Genomic DNA, 18,058 nt, shown 5'->3' with positions numbered 1-18,058 from the left:
GCTCAAATATCGTGTCACCCCCTAGTAGTCCTTCTCTTCATTAAACTAGACATACCCAATTCCAGCAACCGTTCCTTATATGTTTTAGCCTCCAGTCCCCTAATCATCTTTGTTGCTCTTCTCTGTACTCTTTCTAGAGCAGTGATGGCGAACCTTTTAGAGACCCAGTGCCCAAACTGCAACCCAAACCCACTTATCACCGGGTGCCAGATGGGCGTGGGCATGGTGGTCATGGCAGACTGGGTGGGGGGGCCAGGGCGGCAGGGGCCAGTCCCATGCCATCTCCAGGGCACGGCACACGTGCCCCCAGAGAGGGCTCTGAGTGCCACCTCTGACCCGCATGCCATAGGTTCGCCACCACTGTTCTAGAGTCTCAACATCTTTTCTACATCGTGGCGACCAAAACTAGATGCAGTATTCCAAGTGTGGCCTTACCAAGGCATTGTAAAGTGGCATTAACAATTCAGTGGTTCTAAGTGTGAGGACCTGTTGTGAGTCACCTTTTTTAGTGCCTTTGTTACCTTTAAATTGTTGCTAAAGAAATGGTTGTAAATTGAAGACTACCTGTACAGATAGTCCTTGATTTACGACCACAAGTGAGCCCAAAACGTTTGTGAAGTGAAACATTTGCTAAGTGAGTTTTGCCCCATCTGATGACCTTCCTTGCCACAGTTGTTAAGTGAATCATTGCAGTTGATAAGTTAGTAGCCTGGTTGTTAAGTGAATCTGGTTTTCCCATTGACGTTGCTTGTGAGGTCGCAAAAGTTGAATCACACGACCTTGGGACACAGCAAATAAATACGAACCGGCCTGTCAAATTTGATCACACGATTATGAGGATGCTGCAAAGGTCGTAACTGTGAAAAATAGTCATGTCACATTTTTCAATGCCACTGCAATTTTGATTTGGTCACTAAACAAACTGTTGTAAGTCGAGGACTACCTGTGCTTTTATTGTAAGGTTACGGTAACAAATTGTGGACATCTGAATGTGTTTTTCCCTTCCCTGCCTTTGCCTTCAAGAGAACCAGGGAGGCTCAAATCTGAGGCACTTTCTCAAATTACATTCTTGCTTTAGACCAGGCATGTCAAACTCGTGACATCACGTGATGTTGCACGACGTATCACGACTTTCCCCTCCTTCCCGGCAATGGGGTGGGCACGGTTTCGGCGTGACACATCCGGCCTGCGGGCCGGCAGTTTGACATGCCTGCTTTAGACTGAGATTTCTCTTCTCTGACCCTTGTCTTGGTTGTGGACTTTTCTTCCTGTTCCTCAAGGCTTTTCTGTCAGGGGTCCTTGGTGTGCTTGAGGTTGGTTATTTTCCTGCAGACGTTTCATTACCCACACTAGGTAACGCCATCAGTCCTAGTTAAGGAGTGGGGGTTTCCTCTCAGTTTAAAGAGAGAGAGAGAAAGCAAACCTCACTCCTTACTCCTACTGATGATACTACCTAGTTGGCTAATGGAACGTCTGCAGGAAAACCACCAAGCTCAGAGAGCACCAAGGACCCCACATTTCACCCCCCGAGGCACAAATATTCTCCCGTATTGCTATTCTGAATCTTTTGACATGAACGGCAAGAAATAAAAATGCAATGCATTTATGCGATGGCCTTCTGTCTTCTCCTCACTCGGGCTCAGGGTACACTGCGTTCAATGGGGTGGACTTCGAAGGCACCTTCCATGTGAACACGGTCACGGATGACGACTATGCAGGGTTCATCTTTGGCTACCAGGATAGCGCCAGCTTCTATGCGGTGATGTGGAAGCAGATGGAACAAACCTACTGGCAGGCCAATCCTTTCCGGGCCGTGGCAGAACCTGGCATCCAACTCAAGGTAAGGGCAGAGCTGCCATCGGGCTCCCTTCTCCTCACGGCTCAGCCAGGGAAGAGGAGCAGGAGAAAAAGCGTGTCGGGACACCGCTGAATCTCTCTAAAATTTCAGAAGGAGCAACGATGGTGTGGTTCCATCTCCTCTACCTTGACACTGTAGCAGGAGTGGGTCATTATTCTTCCTGCTTTCCCCTTTCAGGCAGTGAAATCCAAGACCGGGCCTGGAGAATACCTACGTAACTCACTGTGGCACACAGGGGACACAGCTGACCAGGTCAAGTTGTTGTGGAAAGACCCCCGGAACGTCGGCTGGAAAGATAAGACTTCCTACCGCTGGTTCTTACAGCACCGGCCCCAAGTGGGCTACATCCGGTAAAGAAATACTGAAAAAAAATCTCTGTAGCTCAGGGGTGAGTGGTCGGGTCCTTGGTGCTCTCTGAGCTTGGTTGTTTTCTTGCAGACATTTCATGACCCAACTAGGTAACATCATCAGCACACTTCGCTGCACTTTGGGCACTCGGAAATAGACTGCATTGAGGGCTGTTTGCAGCACCCCGTGGCCACCTACCGTGTTTTATGACAATTTTGCTGAAAACCAGCACTTCCAGTTTTCAGCAAAACTGCACCATAGCAAACAATGGTTTGTTTAATGACTGCAGCATTTAACAACTGGTACAAAAAAAAAAGCGCCGTAAAATTGGGTCTGTATTGATCCCTTTTACAACCGTTATGACTTGGGTTGTAACTGCAGGACTACCTGTAGTCAATGCTTAATTATTTTTTGAAGGGAATTTTATATCATTCTAAGATTTGCAAGCTGACTTTCAAGAGAGCAACTTACATTTAAGAGTTTGTATGAGGCATTTGAAAGATGCAGATATATACCATTCTTCAAAAACTGCCTGAAATCTGTCAAGATTTCCTACCAGTGTTTATAACTCCGTTTTGTCAGCTGAAGCAATGTAAGGTCCTAAATTCATTTGTGAGGTGGTGGAAAATACCTTGAGTAGTGCTCAGAGAGTCTTCAGCAGTGACATACAGGAGGCTATTTCCCCTCATTAAAAGATATTTATTTGTATCAGAAGGGTCTGAATTATTTATTTATTTATTTATTTAATTTAATTTATATGCCGCCCTTCTCCCGACGGGACTCAGAAATAGTGGACAATCGGCCTTAGTTTATCCCTTTTTCAGTTCCAAGACAAACTTACAAACTGATCCATGGTTTAGCTGTTATGTTTTAGAGATTGGACACCAGGAGTCTTACAGGATAAGTGTCAAACAGAACAGGATGGTGGCCAATGATAGCGCAACTGAAGTTCCACCTATTTTTTTATGTGCATCACAATGCACACAAAATAGGTGAAGCTTTATTGCACATCGCAACTACCATCTTGACTTTTTAAAATAGACCCACGTTGGATGCCTTAGAACGGGTGGGGAACGATGGCCCCTTTATGATTTGTGGACTTCAATTCCCAGAATTCCTGAGCCAGCATGTGAAGTCCACAAATCATAAAGAGGCCATCGTTCCCCACCTCTGCCGTAGAACGTAACAGCGTTCAAGGCAAGGTGCCATGGGACTTAGGATAAACATTGTGACTGCCAGAAATAAGCTAAATCCTTCTCTGGATTTGTACTTCAGGACTCGGTTCTATGAGGGATCTGAGGTGGTGGCCGACACTGGCGTTGTCCTCGACACAACCATGAGGGGGGGCCGTCTGGGGGTCTTCTGCTTCTCCCAGGAAAACATCATCTGGTCCAACCTGCGGTATCGTTGCAATGGTGAGTGAGGCTCGATCCGATCCTGTCCTGTGGTTCCCCAAAGCCGCTCCGATGCCACTGGAGGGAGGTCTTGAAGCATCACTGGAACAAGCATGGTCCTCAGATGGAGGATCTGGAGAGCATTCACCATCCAGAGCGGCCTCGCTCAGGATTCTCTGTGGAGGCCTTTAGCATCCCTCTGAGGGGTTCCCCCTGGTAGCCCCCATAAAGTGCCCCCCCATCAGAGCATCTGGACCTGCGTTCAGCTGCTGATCTTCTTTTCTGGTTCATATATTCTCTCTTCCCCTTCTTCTCAGACACGATTCCTGAAGACTACGAGGCTTACCGGAACCAACACGACTACTAAATGCTACTGCTGCTGGCTGAAAAGAGACTTGTTGCGCCCGCGCCACACACACACACACACTGCTTCTGCTCCCTTCAAGATATAGCAAATGGCGAACTGTCCCCTAATACGTGGCAAGCACCGTGTCCGCCAGCCCCCGTGGCATCCCCACTGCCCCCCCCTCCTGGAACCAGCCTCCACCTCACCCGAGACCTTCTTCCACATGCACCCCAAGAGCCCTCATTGCTCGACATAAGCGCAGAAGAGCCGTTCACGCTCTGTGGCAGCTGCTAACAAGTCCACAAGGGTGGACATAACCAGGGGAGCGTCACCATCAGAAAAGGGGCTTTCTTGGGCATCCTTCCACTGGGTTGCCTCCTGCCTCTTCTTGGGTCAGCCACTGCTGACGCTCAGGTGGGACACGGACAGTGACCTGTCGTGGTCTCCTGGATTTTGCTCCATGCCCTTTGCAAGAGAAGGGAAGGTGTCCTTTGGGGGGGTCTCACTCCGGTTCTCAAATGGAGCCTTCCATATTATATATATATATATATGGTAGTCTTCGATTTACGACCACAAGTTTCTGTGGCTAAGCGAGACATTTGTTCGGTGACATTTGCCCCGTTTTACGACATTTCTTGCCACAGCTGTTCACGGAGCCGCTGCCCTTGTTAAGTTAGGATCACAGCTGTGAAGTGAATCTGGCTTCCCCACTGACTTTGCTCGTCGGATGGCAGGTTATCGTCACATGACCCCGGGACTCTGCAATCCTCACAAATAGGAACCGGTTGCAAAGCATCCAAATTCTGATCCCATGCCCGTGGGGATGCGGCAACCGTTGTTAAGTGTGAAAAGTGGTCACAAGTCACTTTTCTCGGTGCCGTGGCAGCTTTGAACGGTCACTGAACAAATGGTTGTAAGTCGAGGACTACCTGTACGAGCTGAGGCTTCTGTTTGATTCGGGAATCCACGTCACCGCCACTCCAGCCTTCGATGGGAATCTGTCTGGTTTGGAAGCCACGCAGGCGGCCTTCGAAACATCCAGGCAGGGAGCAAAGCTTAGTAGTAGAATGCCAGCTCTGCCCAGAGAAGGCCCTGGGTCACACCTCCAGTTAAGAGGACCAGACAGCAAGGGATGAGCAAGTCACTCTTGACTTAAGTCCTGGAGAGCAAGTGCTACTTAGATTCAGTGGTTCCCGGGCTAGAGGTGATCTCGGATAAGACAGTTTCCTAAAGTAATACCCTTAACCCAATAATCCAGGATGCTTGGCTCGTTCCACTAGAGCAGGGGTAGGCAACCTCGGCTCTTTTCTGACTCGTGGACTTCAACTCCCAGAATTCCTGAGCCAGCCATGCTGAGGGGAAAGGGAGAGGTTTCCAAGCTGAGCCATGCTGGCTCAGGAATTCTGGGAGTTGAAGTCCACGAGTCATAAAAGAGCCAAGGTTGCCTACCCCTGCACTAGAGCAATATTTCTCAACCTTGGCCACTTGAAGATGGCTGGGGGATTCTGGGAGTTGAAGTCCGCCCACCTTCAACTGGCCAACGTTGAGAAACACTGCACTAGTTTAGGAGAAACTCGGGAGAGCCGTTTGTACAAATACAGACTGTTTGGTTAATAAAATAACTGTTTGTCTACCAAAGGTTAAGTAGTATTTATTATCTGCCGCTCCGGAAGAGGTTTGGAAAAGGAAAAAATAAAAAGCTAGCCGGGCATTCGGTGGAGGAAACGCACTTTAAAACGACAAGACCCTCAATTGGTGACACAAAACACGTTGATTATAAATATTCTTCAGAAAAGCAGAGCTGAACAGCCAGAGAGAAAAACAGCTGAACTTTATTACATTTCATTTACAAATAATGCAAAGTTACAAAGACAAAAAAAAAGCCTTCACAGAAAAAAAAAGGGAACAAACGAACGAAAAAAAAAAAAGAGAGGTTTTAAAAGAATGTGCACAGGATTTTGCTTTTTTTTTTTCACATCGTCATGTTCTTAGTTTGCAAAAGGAAGAACACACACACACACACACACACATACATACACACGCACACGCTTAGAAAGCCATCTTCAAGGCTTTTTTTTTTTTTTGCCAAGAGAGAAAAAGCCACAATAAATTAAGCCTCCAGAGTTCGTTTACTCCTGCCCAAGTCCTCCCCCCTCCCCCCCCAGAAAAACCTGTAGCTCAATGGTAGGATTTGCATATATCGGTAAAGTCATTCTGCTAGTCCTCATGGATAAAAAACAAAACCCCTGTAAACAGGATGTTACACAGTTCAAATACAAAAAAAAAATATAGACTGTTCCCTTCTCCCTTCAGTTCACCCCAAAATATGAAGTGTGTACATTGTTTTAGCTGCCTTGTCAATAAGAGAAGCTGCTCTGGGCAGCTGAATTTATATTATTCAGATAAAACTTCTTCTTTTTTTCGTGCTTTCAGATACTCCGTAAGAAATTTGGAAAAAGAATTAAAAAAGACGTGAATTTCTTCCCCCAAAGAAAGCCATGTCTTAATAGCTACCATTCTACCAATAGCTAGAATTAATTAGACTTTAACTTGCTAACTTTAGTCAAAATGTTCTGGATGTTTCCAGTAATACAGTTAAAAGTTGTAGTATAAACACAGAGAATGTTAAATGTGCAACTGCTTATGCCCACAGTTAGGAACTACTTAAGGTGGAAAATATTGCATTTCCCAAGAAAGAAATGCAAAGCCTATAGAATAAATACTGATGATCTAAAACTGTGGCGGCCTCTCAGTTCATCCCCAATTCAAAATAAATTCTTTTGGATTGGGTGGCCATTTCAAGCACTGTTTCACATCTCAATTTTTTGTCCTGGAGGTGGTGCTGGGAAGGTCTGCAGTGGCCCAGTGCCCTCTGCATGTCCTTATGTTCACTCTCTTCGACGCCCAGCTCCACCATAACCAAGAGACAATATCTCTGAAAGTCACACCCCTTAGTCAAGTCCCTTGTTTTGTGTAGCCTCTTACTGCAAACGTCCTACAGAATAATAAATAACCTTCCTTTCACAGCCCAAAAAAAAAAACCTTCCCCAAAAAAGAAAGAAAAGGAATTACATGAGCAGAATTTCAAAGTTCTTTTGCCTACAATTCTCAGCAACTGAAGAAATTTAATAATAATAATAAAGTTGGAAGGGACCTTGGAGGTCATCTAGTCCAACCCCCTGCTCAGGCAGGAAACCCTATACCATTTTGGACAAATGGCTGTCCAGTCTCTTCTTAAAAACCTCCAGTGTTGGAGCATTCACCGCTTCTGGAGGCAGGTAGTTCCACTGGTTAATTGTTCTAACTGTCGGGAAGTTTCTCCTTAGTTCTAGGTTGCTTCTCTCCTTGGTTAGTAGTCATGACCTTTCAGAAACCGAAGGCAATATAATCTCATAAACTATATTGACACTGTGATATGCAGCTGTATCAGGACAATAAGAAGACGCACACAACTCGTGGTGCAACTAGTCCTCATGCTTTTCAACAATCCACTAGAGCAAGATCAATTTTTTTAATGAAGTGTTTTTTCCCCCCCTCCAGACAGAGCCATGGCTTGGAAAAGCAGCCCCACGGCAGTTCTGACTTTTGATCTCCATCCTTTTAAATCACATTTGCGTTCTCTTTTCCAAAACACCAAGTTTCCCCTCCGTCTATAAAGATTCTCAGTTATCCAGATCATCCCAAAGGTGCTTTTTCAAGAGGCAACTGGACTTCCTTTGTTTTTCCTTGAAGATGTTTCGCTTCTCATCCAAGAAGCTTCTTCAGTTCTGCTTCTTGGATGAGAAGCGAAACATCTTCAAGGAAAAACAAAGGAAGTCCAGTTGTCTCTTGAAAAAGGACCTTTGTGGAACAAGCTTCCTTCTGTTAGTGGAAGCTTTGTGTATGCACACAACATTTAGAGTCTACTTAAGAGTCTGTGCCTGCACAACAACGAAAGAAAAGATGATAAAAATGTCTTGACTTCAAAGCGAGGCTAGCGGCCAAAATGTTCTGAGCTCCACAAAACAGGAAATTTTATTCCACATTGTTTGGAGGCCACAAAACTGGCTGGATTTTTTACTTAAGTAATTCTTTCAAGCTACTTAAATTCAAAGGACAGGAAAACAGCAAACGGGGGTTTCACTGGGCTGAAATATTGTCACCCTAAGTTCTCTCTGGCTTTCTTCTCCGAGTAGCTAGCAAAGCGAACAAGCTACACAATGGAGAGGTTGTTAGCAATTCTCAAGCCAAAAAGGGTAATTTTTGCTGCTATTGTGTTGTTCGTGGGCATCAGTGCTGATGTGGAGACTTTGTTGCTTCTCTGCTGGCTTCTTTCTGTGGCTGGCTGTTTGTGCAGGCTGGGGTTATAAAAATATGCTTGATTTGTTTTTGCTTCTATTGCTTGATGTGGACATTTTATAAACGCTTTTTTAAAAATGCATCCCCTCGGCCAATTTTTCTTTGTTTACGGGTGGCCCTCAGCATGAATGAACAGTCCTTGAGTTATGGCCATAATAGAGCCTGGAATTTCCATCGTAAGTCACGATGGTTGCAAGTCGAGGCACCCGCAGGACCGGGCCTGATGTTATGACAGCCATTATGTGGGCCTTCCTATTTATTTGATAAACCAGAAAGCGGTCAACTTCATAATAGTTGTGGAGTTCCCCCCACTTCCATTAAGGCTGGGTTCTACTAATCCCAGGTGAACAAAACACAAGAATTGTGTTTTGTAACACACTATGCTAAAGCAAATCCTTCTAACCTGATGACCTGCTAAGACTGTGGTTGGGTTTCTAACAATACACTGAAGCACAAACTACTGGATCCTGCACAAACACAGCAATGGAACTGCTGTTATCGTACATTTTACCCCTGTAACCCACAGATGGGATCCAGTCATCGTGCATTTATAGGACGCTGATTTACGATCTGCCAAATTTCAGAGGGTTCGGAGGCACGGCAGCAATGCCAGCCTAGAACTGGAGGTGATGATGAAAACCATCTATTTCAACAGCCAATATATTATTCTGAATATTAATATTTCGGCAAGACTCTGAGTACAGCTTTCTCAACGAGATACCTGTCCAGGATCTGCTTAAATACTTTCAGAGAGCCCATATTTTTCTGAAAGAGCCAGATTCACTGCCACATGGCTCTTGATGGGTGGAAACGTCTGCTCAGCTCCCTTCTATTTCCAGCTGCTTATTCTAGCATCTCCTGGAATAACGGAAAACAAGTCTGCCCATCCTATGTAAAATCCTACAAAATTCCTTTATTGTTGTTGTTCAGACCCTAAGTCGCTTACGACTCTTCGCGACCTCACGGACCATAGTACACCAGCCCCCCCACCCTCCACTGTCTCCTGCAGTTTGCCCAATTGTCCCCCTTCTTCTTTTGCCTTCAAACTTTCCCAACATCATTCCAAGGAGCCCTCTCTCCTCCATCTGTGGTCCAAAGAATTTGAGCTCCAGTTTCAGTTATCTAACTGTCCTTCCAAAGAACAGCCAGGGTTGCTTTCCTTTAGGATTGACTGATTTGATCTCCTCGCAGTTCAAGGGACTCAATATTCCGGGGTCCTCCTTAAACCTTTTCCAGTCTAAATGCTACAATTCACTGGTCTGGCTGCCCAGATTCCTCGTCCCAGATTCGTAGAGCCTCCTTCCCTCAGGACGTGCTTCAGTTTTATTTTATTATTTATTAAATTTATATGCTGCCCATCTCACTCTTTGGGGAGGCTCTAGGCCAGGGGTAGGCAACCTTGGCTCTTTTATGACTGGTGGACTTCAACTCCCAGAATTCCTGAGCCAGCCATGCTGAGGGGAAAGGGAGAGGTTTCCAAGCTGAGCCATGCTGGCTCAGGAATTCTGGGAGTTGAAGTCCACGAGTCATAAAAGAGCCAAGGTTACCTACCCCTGGACTCTAAGGCTTTTAAAATTCCACTTGTTTTATACAGGTAGTCCTTGACTTACAACCATTCATTTAGTGACCGTTTGAAGTTACAACGGCACCGAAAAAAGCGTTGGGCTCAATGGTGGTTGTAAATCAAGGACTGCCTGTATAGGGCAGGGGTAGGCAACCTTGGCTCTTTTATGACTTGTGGACTTCAACTCCCAGAATTCCTGAGCCAGCATGGCTCAGCTTGGAAACCTCTCCCTTTCTCCTCAGCATGGCTGGCTCAGGAATTCTGGGAGTTGAAGTCCACGAGTCATAAAAGAGCCAAGGTTGACTACCCCTGCTCTAGGCACTTTGCCAATAACTTCTCAGAATGCAGAGCCAAGAATGTTCCTCCAGATGTGCCTTCCAGCATACAAGGGAGGGTGGCAATGTGGACGTTAACACATTTCCAGCAGCCACACTTGTGTTTCTGGGCCAGGGGAAGAACTTTTTGGAAAAGTTTGGAGGGGAGGCAGTTGGGATTTTATTTGCTCTGAATGTTACAGCCAGCCGAGGCACTATTTTGGAGCCTTGTGTGGACACTTTTCTGTGATTAGTTTCTCAACAAAATAGGTTGTTTCTTAGCCTGCTCGATGCAGGTTAACAAACCTGGCAGAGGCATTCACACAACACACTGCATTGTGGTTAGTTCTCTTTGGGGCCATCTGGCTAGTTTATGGTTCAATATATTGAGCCAACCCAGAAAACACATTCATATAGCAATCAGGTTAAGCATCTAGCATAAACACAGCGGTAGTGCACTAAACTTACTTAATGCACCTGTTTTGCCATTTATTTTTCTAAATACAAAAAAACAAACAAACCAAAACCATGCCACATGAATCCAGCAATTTGCTGTCAAATTTCTATGGACAAGCAAGGAGGGGGGGAACTATGATTTATAAGATATACGTCATTTTCATGCATCAATGATGTGCTTGGCTCCTGGAACCTCTGAAAAGCTTCTCAAAAGAAGATACCAAGACAGGGTCTCATACCAGGAAGGGAATAAGGATGAAGGCAGACCAAAGAGTATTTTCAGCCCTTGATGACTTGCAAAAGCTCTTCCCAAGAAAGTGATTGAGTTGAAATGGACCAAAACGTTCTGTTCCCCCAGTGTAATTATAGGCCAGTGTTTTTCAAAATTGGCAAATTTAAGTTATGAGGAATCCTGGGGAGTTAAAGTCCTCTACTACTTAGCTGGTTATTGTCATTCTAATTATTATACATTTTTCTTTTCTTTCTTTTTTTGTCAGTGAATTATTATGTGGTTGATTTCAATGTTTTTTCAGGCAAAATAGTAATACCTTTTCAGCAAATTTCTTTCTTTGCTACATATAACTTAAATGGAGTGTAGTGTTAACAGAGTAACAGAGTTGGAAGGGACCTTGGAGGTCTTCTAGTCCAACCCCCTAATCAAGCAGGAGACCCCACACCATCTCAGACAAATGGCTGTCCAGTCTCTTCTTGAAAATCTCCAGTGAGGGAGCACCCACGTCTTCTGGAGGCAAGTGGTTCCACTGACTAATTGTTCTAACTCTCAGGAAATTTCTCCTTAGTTCTAGGTTGCTTCACTCCTTGATTAGTTTCTGTCCGTTGCTTCTTGTCCTGCCTTCAGATGCTTTGGAGAATAGCTTGACTCCCTCTTCTTTGGGGGAGCCCCTGAGATATTGGAAGTGTCCATATATCTTAAAGTTGTCAAGTCTGAAAAACACAGTTATAAACTGTTCTGTGTTCATGGGACACAGACGTTTTTGAGTGTTTATAGATCCTCTGCCAAATATGCCTTGTGGATATTGACTCTTGCTAAATTTTGCTTTAAATAAAAAAAGAATAATGCTCAGTCAAACAGTGACTGTGTTAGGAGGGTGCATGCATCTCCAAAGAAGCAATATATAACCATCCCTTATTATTTCTTCAACAGTGAAAACTGGCCAATCTCACATTTATTTTTATATACAAACATATCACACCAAAAGAAAGAAAGAAAAAAGAAAGAAAACAATGAAAGCACAGATTAATAAGTGCCTTGATGTAGTGTTTATCATCCTTCCTGCCTTTTCACATCTTGCCACAAAGAACCACAAAAATGATAAAAGTTCTGCTTTTAAAAAGATAAAAATGATTCATAATATGCTATTAAATGTCATCATGATACCCTTGTGTAGGTGTGAACTGTAGCGTCACACCCACCGCTGCTATTCCTATAAAACACAGAAATGTTTTTTTAAAAAATATTTTTTCCTTTTTTATTAAAAAAAAAAGTGTGCATACGTAAATATTTAAATTGCTCTTTCACAATGTCATCACAGTGACAAGGGAGGTTTCCCCCCCCTAAAATTAAAGCGCCTTCACTGTTTAAAAGCACAGAGCTTTATAAGGATCAGGGAGATACAGCCTCATTTTGAATATTTTTGAACATTTTCAGCCAATGGAGAAGGGAAATCAAGTAGGTAGGTCGCAAAGCATCCATCCATGAAAGAAAAACAGAAATACTTATCTTCATATATATATATTTATATATATTTATATAGAACTCTCTTAGGTGACTACTTAAAAAACAGAAACAAAATAGGAATACCTGGAGACATGATGCTCATGGAGAACTAGGTTTCCAAGGAGACTAAGCCCAGAGTTTTGTTAACATGCAGCAGTAACAATAACAAGATGCAGTTTCTTTGAACATGCAATAGCTTGGCCTTGAGCAAAAGGTAAGCCGTCCCCTTTGCACGCCCTCATCCAAAACGGGCTGCTGAATCAGACAAAGGTCTAGGCCCAGGGTCAGGTGTCTTCTGAAAGCCAACTTGCAACTGGGATTTACCCTTGACCTGGAATTCAGGGGAAGAGTGCCTCTATAGGGCAGTGATGGCGAACCTTTTAGAGACCGAGTGCCCAAAAATTGGCCCCGCCCCCGCTCCATCCCCTGCCTCGCTCCCACCCCGCCCGCCCGCAGGGCCACTCACCGCCTCCAGGGCCCGCCGCAGAACACCCAGGCAGCCCAGCAGCGCCATGGCGGCCACGCTCTCTGCCCGCGCCCTGCAGCATCAACTGTGCATGATGGGGCGTGAGGGCAGATTCTTGTCTACGCTGCCTGGCTGCCATGTCCTTGGCTGCGCTGCTCCGTGTGGGCCACGCTAGGGGACGACTCTCCTCCAGGGGGGCTGCTGGAGAGGAGGGGGTCCCGGGGGGAGGCAAGGCTGGAGCAACGGCACGTGTGCCCACAGAGAGGGCTCCGAGTGCCTCCTCTGGCACCCGTGCCATAGGTTCACCACCACTGCTATAGGGCATCTTTCTCAACCGTGGCAACTTGAAGATGTGTGGACTTCAACTCCCAGAATTCCTGAGCCAGCCATGCTGAGGAGAAATGAAGAGGCTTCCATGCTGAGCCACGCTGGCTCAGGAATTCTGGGAGTTGAAGTCCACGCCTCATAAAAGAGCCAAGGTTGCCTACCCCTGGCCTAGTCCTTCGCTCACCAGCTTATTAAGAGAGAAATGAAGGGTTCCTTTGAAATGGTACGGAAATCAAAAAGGAGCAAAAGCCTCAGGGAGGGCATAAGTTATTTGAAGAATGTATTTTCCAGCGTGAAGAAAATAATCTCCCAAAACTTCCTAGAAGGGATGTCTTTACTCACAAAATATCCTTCATTCTGACATAATATTCCTTCAGTCTGACCGGTGGCACTCTGGACTTGGCTTTAGGACAGGAGAGGACTTAAGGCCAGCTGGCAGGGCAAATTCATGCATGTCACCCCGGTCCGTAGGCATTGGTGTCTACCTAATGAATGGCAGCCTGGAAGCTGATAAGACACAACAGTAGTTCTGAATAATAGACAACCTGGCGGTTCCAATAGAAGAGAATAGTTGTAGCTCAAATTGTGAGCTACAGAATTGAACGGTGGGGTCCTTAGTGCTCTCTGAGCTTAGTTCCTTTCTTTCAGACCTTTCCTTACCCAACTAGGCAACATCATCAGTGATGGAAAGGAGTGGCCTTTGCTCTGTTTATAGACTAGCCCAGGGGTAGGCAACCTTGGCTCTTTTATGACTCGTGGACTTCAACTCCCAGAATTCCTGAGCCAGCATGGCTGGCTCAGGAATTCTGGGAGTTGAAGTCCACGAGTCATAAAAGAGCCAAGGTTGCCTACCCCTGGACTAGCCTAATCAAGGAACCATCAAGAACAAGCCACTCATATATAGGCAGAGAGCAAGCACTGATGATGCTACTAGTTGGGGTAATGAAATGTCTGCAGGAAAACAATGAAGTTCAGAGGCCCCCCACAAGCTGCTGGTTTTCAGATGTTTGGGGTGGCAAAACCCACAATCCCTTGCCACTGACCAGGACACTTGGCAGGACTCTTGGAAATGGACAGGAAAAATATCCAGAGAGTCCCAGGCTTCCTCCACCTGGGTTTTAGTATCCGACTCAAATTGGAAACAGGAGCTTCTTTAGGCCCCAAAACTTACCTAGCGATCTTGGGCCAGTCATTTTCTCCTGACTGAGGTTCTCTCTTGTGCTGATTACGAGGGCTAAAAATGAAGGAATGGGGCGGAGAATTGTCAATACTGCCCCTAATTTTTTGGGGGTGGGTGGGTGGGGGGAATGAAATCAGATTTTAAGGAATGAAAATAAAGACGGACCACTTCACAACTATGACCAACGTGGGATCCAATCCGGCTCCAGATCAAGCTCACAGTTAAGACATATCTGTTTTTGTTTTTTTGTTTTAAAAAAATTAAAGTCTTAATTCTTTACCTAGACAACAGGCACCACTTTTTGACAGATTCTTCACCATTCATGCAGACATCAACAACCATAAAAAGGCTTATTTCCCCAGACAATCCTTTTTTTTTTCCCCCCACAGAACAAAAACACAAAGCGGAATCCGAAAAAAATAGAATGCAACTTTGGGGTTTCTAAGCCTTACACGTAACAAGATTCCTTTGCCTTCTTCCCACCCCCCCATCGATTTTGGCAAGTTGCAGATCCCCTAACTTGGAGCTTTAGTGCATTTATTATTTTCTTCTTCCCCCACTCCTTAATCTTTAATGCAGATTTTACTCAAGAGTTGAAGGGAGGGAAGGAAGTTTCCATTTTATAAAACGACAGAAAGTAAGGTGCGTAAAAGAGACAACCGTCGGGCCCATCATTACTGCCTCAACCAGCAAAACCAGATCCGCAACACAGTGTCGTGTTGCTGTTTATGTCTTCAATTTCTTCCTTGTTGTACGACTTTTATTATTTTTAAAACGTGTACTTCCAGCTTTCCCCAGCCTAACAAGGGGAAATTGAAGTAATATCTGTGGAAAGCAAAATGGTCCCTGAAGCTCAAGATTTCAAATTAAATTGCATTCAGATAGGGTTTTGTCTGTTTGCGTGGATGTATATGTGTGTGAGTACACGCGCACATATACATGCACAATCACACGCAGTTATGTATATACATAAATAGTAAATTAAGGCCATTTTGTAAAACTACTTACAATTTATCAATACACAAGTTTTCCTATGTACATGTGTAAGTCTAAAAAATGAGAGAAAGAAAATAACCATTTATATTCTCCGTGTAAAAAAATCCAGCTCAAGAATCGATGAATCTTTCCCTAAATTGGATTCTGCATTTTGCCTACCCATTGCCCCCCAAAATTACAGGTCAAAGTTCAAAGGAAATTTTGGCATGCTGATGAAATAAGACAAGAGATCTGACTGTACCCAATGTTAACTGTGTTGCAGGAAACTCGAGAATTGCAAAAACTGCCTGCTTAGTACCTAGTACCTTAGTACCTTAAAGCAGGGACACAGCCTTTTCTGATGGGTTTCCTCTGAGAAACAGCCAGAACAAATCTGAAATAAGCAGACCGCTAGGCTGTATTAGAGGCGCTCAAACTGAAATACTGACACAGGTTATGAAATGGGAGAGAGCATTTTTTCAAAATTTAGAGGATGGGGTGGAGGGAGGGGGAGAAGAACACATCACAGCAAAAAACGTTACACAAAGAACCCACAACACTTTTTTCTAAAACAAAAAAAAACCAAAAAAAAAAACACAAAACAAACCCATCTTTTTAGTGCAAAAATTATAAACTGACCATGGCACAAACGAAACGTAACTGAATAACGCATTCAGAATAGATTATCCCTGCTACCTGCACCTGTTTGTATACACACAAGGGTCCAGCTATAACTCATTGGGGGAGGAGAAAGAGTCTGAATATAGGGGGAGCAAAGAACAGTAAGAGTTATCTGGAGGTGGGTGGGTGGGTGAGTGAGAGAGAGAGAGAGAAAGCAGGTGGTGGTGGTGACCAGGATCAAATCTTAGATTCAGGGCAAATTGTGTGTGTGTGTGGGGGGGGGTGTTCAGTATGGGGACCAGCCATCCAGCTTTGGCCAGAAAGAGGCTTCTTCAAAGCTAGAGAATACAGAATGACAGAATTGGCAGGATCCCAAGCAGGAGACCCTATACCAGGGGTAGGCAACCTTGACTCTTTTATGACTCGTGGACTTCAACTCCCAGAATTCCTGAGCCAGCTATGCTGAGCTATGCTGGCTCAGGAATTCTGGGAGTTGAAGTCCACGAGTCATAAAAGAGCCAAGGTTGCCTACCCCTGCCCTATACAGGCAGTTCTTGACTTACAACCATCATTGAGCCCAACATTTCTGTTGTTAAACGAGACAGTGGTTAAGTGAGGTTTGCCCCCATTTTACGAACTTTCTTGCCATATTACCGTTGAATGAATCACCGCAATTGTTAAGTCAGTAATATGGCCGTTAAGCAAATCTTTTAGGCTTCCCCCATTGACCTTGCTGGTCAGAAAATCACCCTGGGACACGGCAACCATCACAAGTCAGTTGCCCAGCCTCCAAACTTTGATCGTGTGACCATGGGAATGCTGCAGCAGTGGTGAGTCACTTTTTTGGGGGGTGCTGTTGTAACTTCGAATGGTCACTAAACGAACTGCTGTAAGTCGAGGACTCCCTGTACCACTCCAGACAAATGGCTGCACATCCAAACAACCTTGTCCCAGAGAGTAAGAATTACCTAAAGCAGAGGTCCCCAAACTTTTGGGCACCAGGGACCGGTTACATGACGAGAGGTTTTTCCGCGGACCGGTGGGGGTGTGGTTTTGTGTGCTGCCTGCATCCCACGAATGGGGCTTTGCTTGTTTGTGCGGACCGGTTGCTGGCATGCCGCAACCCAGTACTGATCCACAGACTGGGAGTTGGGGACCTCTGACCTAAAGGATCTCTCAGGGTGCGGTGTTAGGAGGAGCATTCGGCCACAGGGCCATTCCAGAACCAATGGGGATGAACGTTCAAAGCAAAACAGATCCTAGATCAGGAGAAGCTGTTTAATAACATTTTTATCGACCCCCTGAGTAAAAAAAAAAAAAAAAAAAAGAGAGAGAGAACTTTTCCGGGTTCTGCAGTTTTCAAGGTGGCAGGGCTACAAATTTTCCCCTCTTGTCTGAACGCATCCACGTAAAATTATTTATTAAAATTTGTACGCCGACTCTCTCACTCTGCTTTTGTCCAACTGCATTTGAAGCAAACGCTCCTTTGCTACACAACGCTTCCGTGAAGAGGGCAACACCAGGCTATTTTGCAGAGCCCAGAATTAGCAGAAGCATTGCTGACCTACTGGGACTGTGGTTTATGGCAGGGGGGATCCAGCCTTGGAAACTCTGCGGCCTTCAAATCCCAGCATTCCACAGCCAGCCCGTGCCTGCCGAGGAATTCTGGGAGTTGACGTCCACAAGTTGTAAAGTTGCTACGTTTGGAGACCCCTTGGTTTACTGAATCCACCCACTAGGCAGATAAATCCCAGGTTGGTTAGCCTGATGAATGCCACAACCTGAACATGTCAGGGCCTCTTTGTATGGGTGAAGCCACTTTATAGGATTCCCATCTAATCCATTTGAAGCACAAAGATAACCAGACCCTGGTTCGGCCAGAGGCAGATTATTTCACGCACAAGAGAAAGGCGGGGTGTTTTTTTTTTTTGTCTGTGTGTGTGTGTTTTAATATATGCAGAACAAGAACTACTCCTTCCCAAGCAGAAGAGGGGGGGAAGGGGAGGAGAGATCGCTGCCTTAAAAAAAAGTTATTAAAAACAAACAAAAAAAAAACCTGCAGGAGACGATCCCAGATCTCATCCCTTCGGACAAATTGCAGAATTTCCACGTATAATTAGAAAAAAACGTTTG

The 18,058-nt window shown here is 45.0% G+C and overlaps 1 protein-coding gene across 1 annotated transcript in view; it reads left to right on the top strand.

Annotated features, from left to right (window-relative positions):
• The window catches only part of COMP (cartilage oligomeric matrix protein), a 41,390-nt gene extending 37,369 nt beyond the window's left edge, over positions 1-4,021 (top strand). Inside the window, exons 16-19 of the mRNA XM_015810686.1 lie at positions 1,644-1,840; positions 2,036-2,208; positions 3,482-3,621; positions 3,918-4,021. Of these exons, the coding sequence (XP_015666172.1) occupies positions 1,644-1,840; positions 2,036-2,208; positions 3,482-3,621; positions 3,918-3,967 (560 nt within the window). The 3' untranslated portion in view covers positions 3,968-4,021. The remainder of the gene's footprint in view (positions 1-1,643; positions 1,841-2,035; positions 2,209-3,481; positions 3,622-3,917) is intronic.
• The last annotated feature ends 14,037 nt before the right edge of the window (positions 4,022-18,058 follow it).

Source organism: Protobothrops mucrosquamatus, unplaced genomic scaffold (genome assembly GCF_001527695.2).
Source record: "Protobothrops mucrosquamatus isolate PMUCROS unplaced genomic scaffold, P.Mucros_1.0 scaffold14, whole genome shotgun sequence".
Lineage (NCBI taxonomy): Eukaryota > Metazoa > Chordata > Lepidosauria > Squamata > Viperidae > Protobothrops > Protobothrops mucrosquamatus.
The sequence above is the reverse complement of the archived record's forward strand: the minus strand, read 5'-3'. Positions and strand labels throughout refer to the sequence as shown.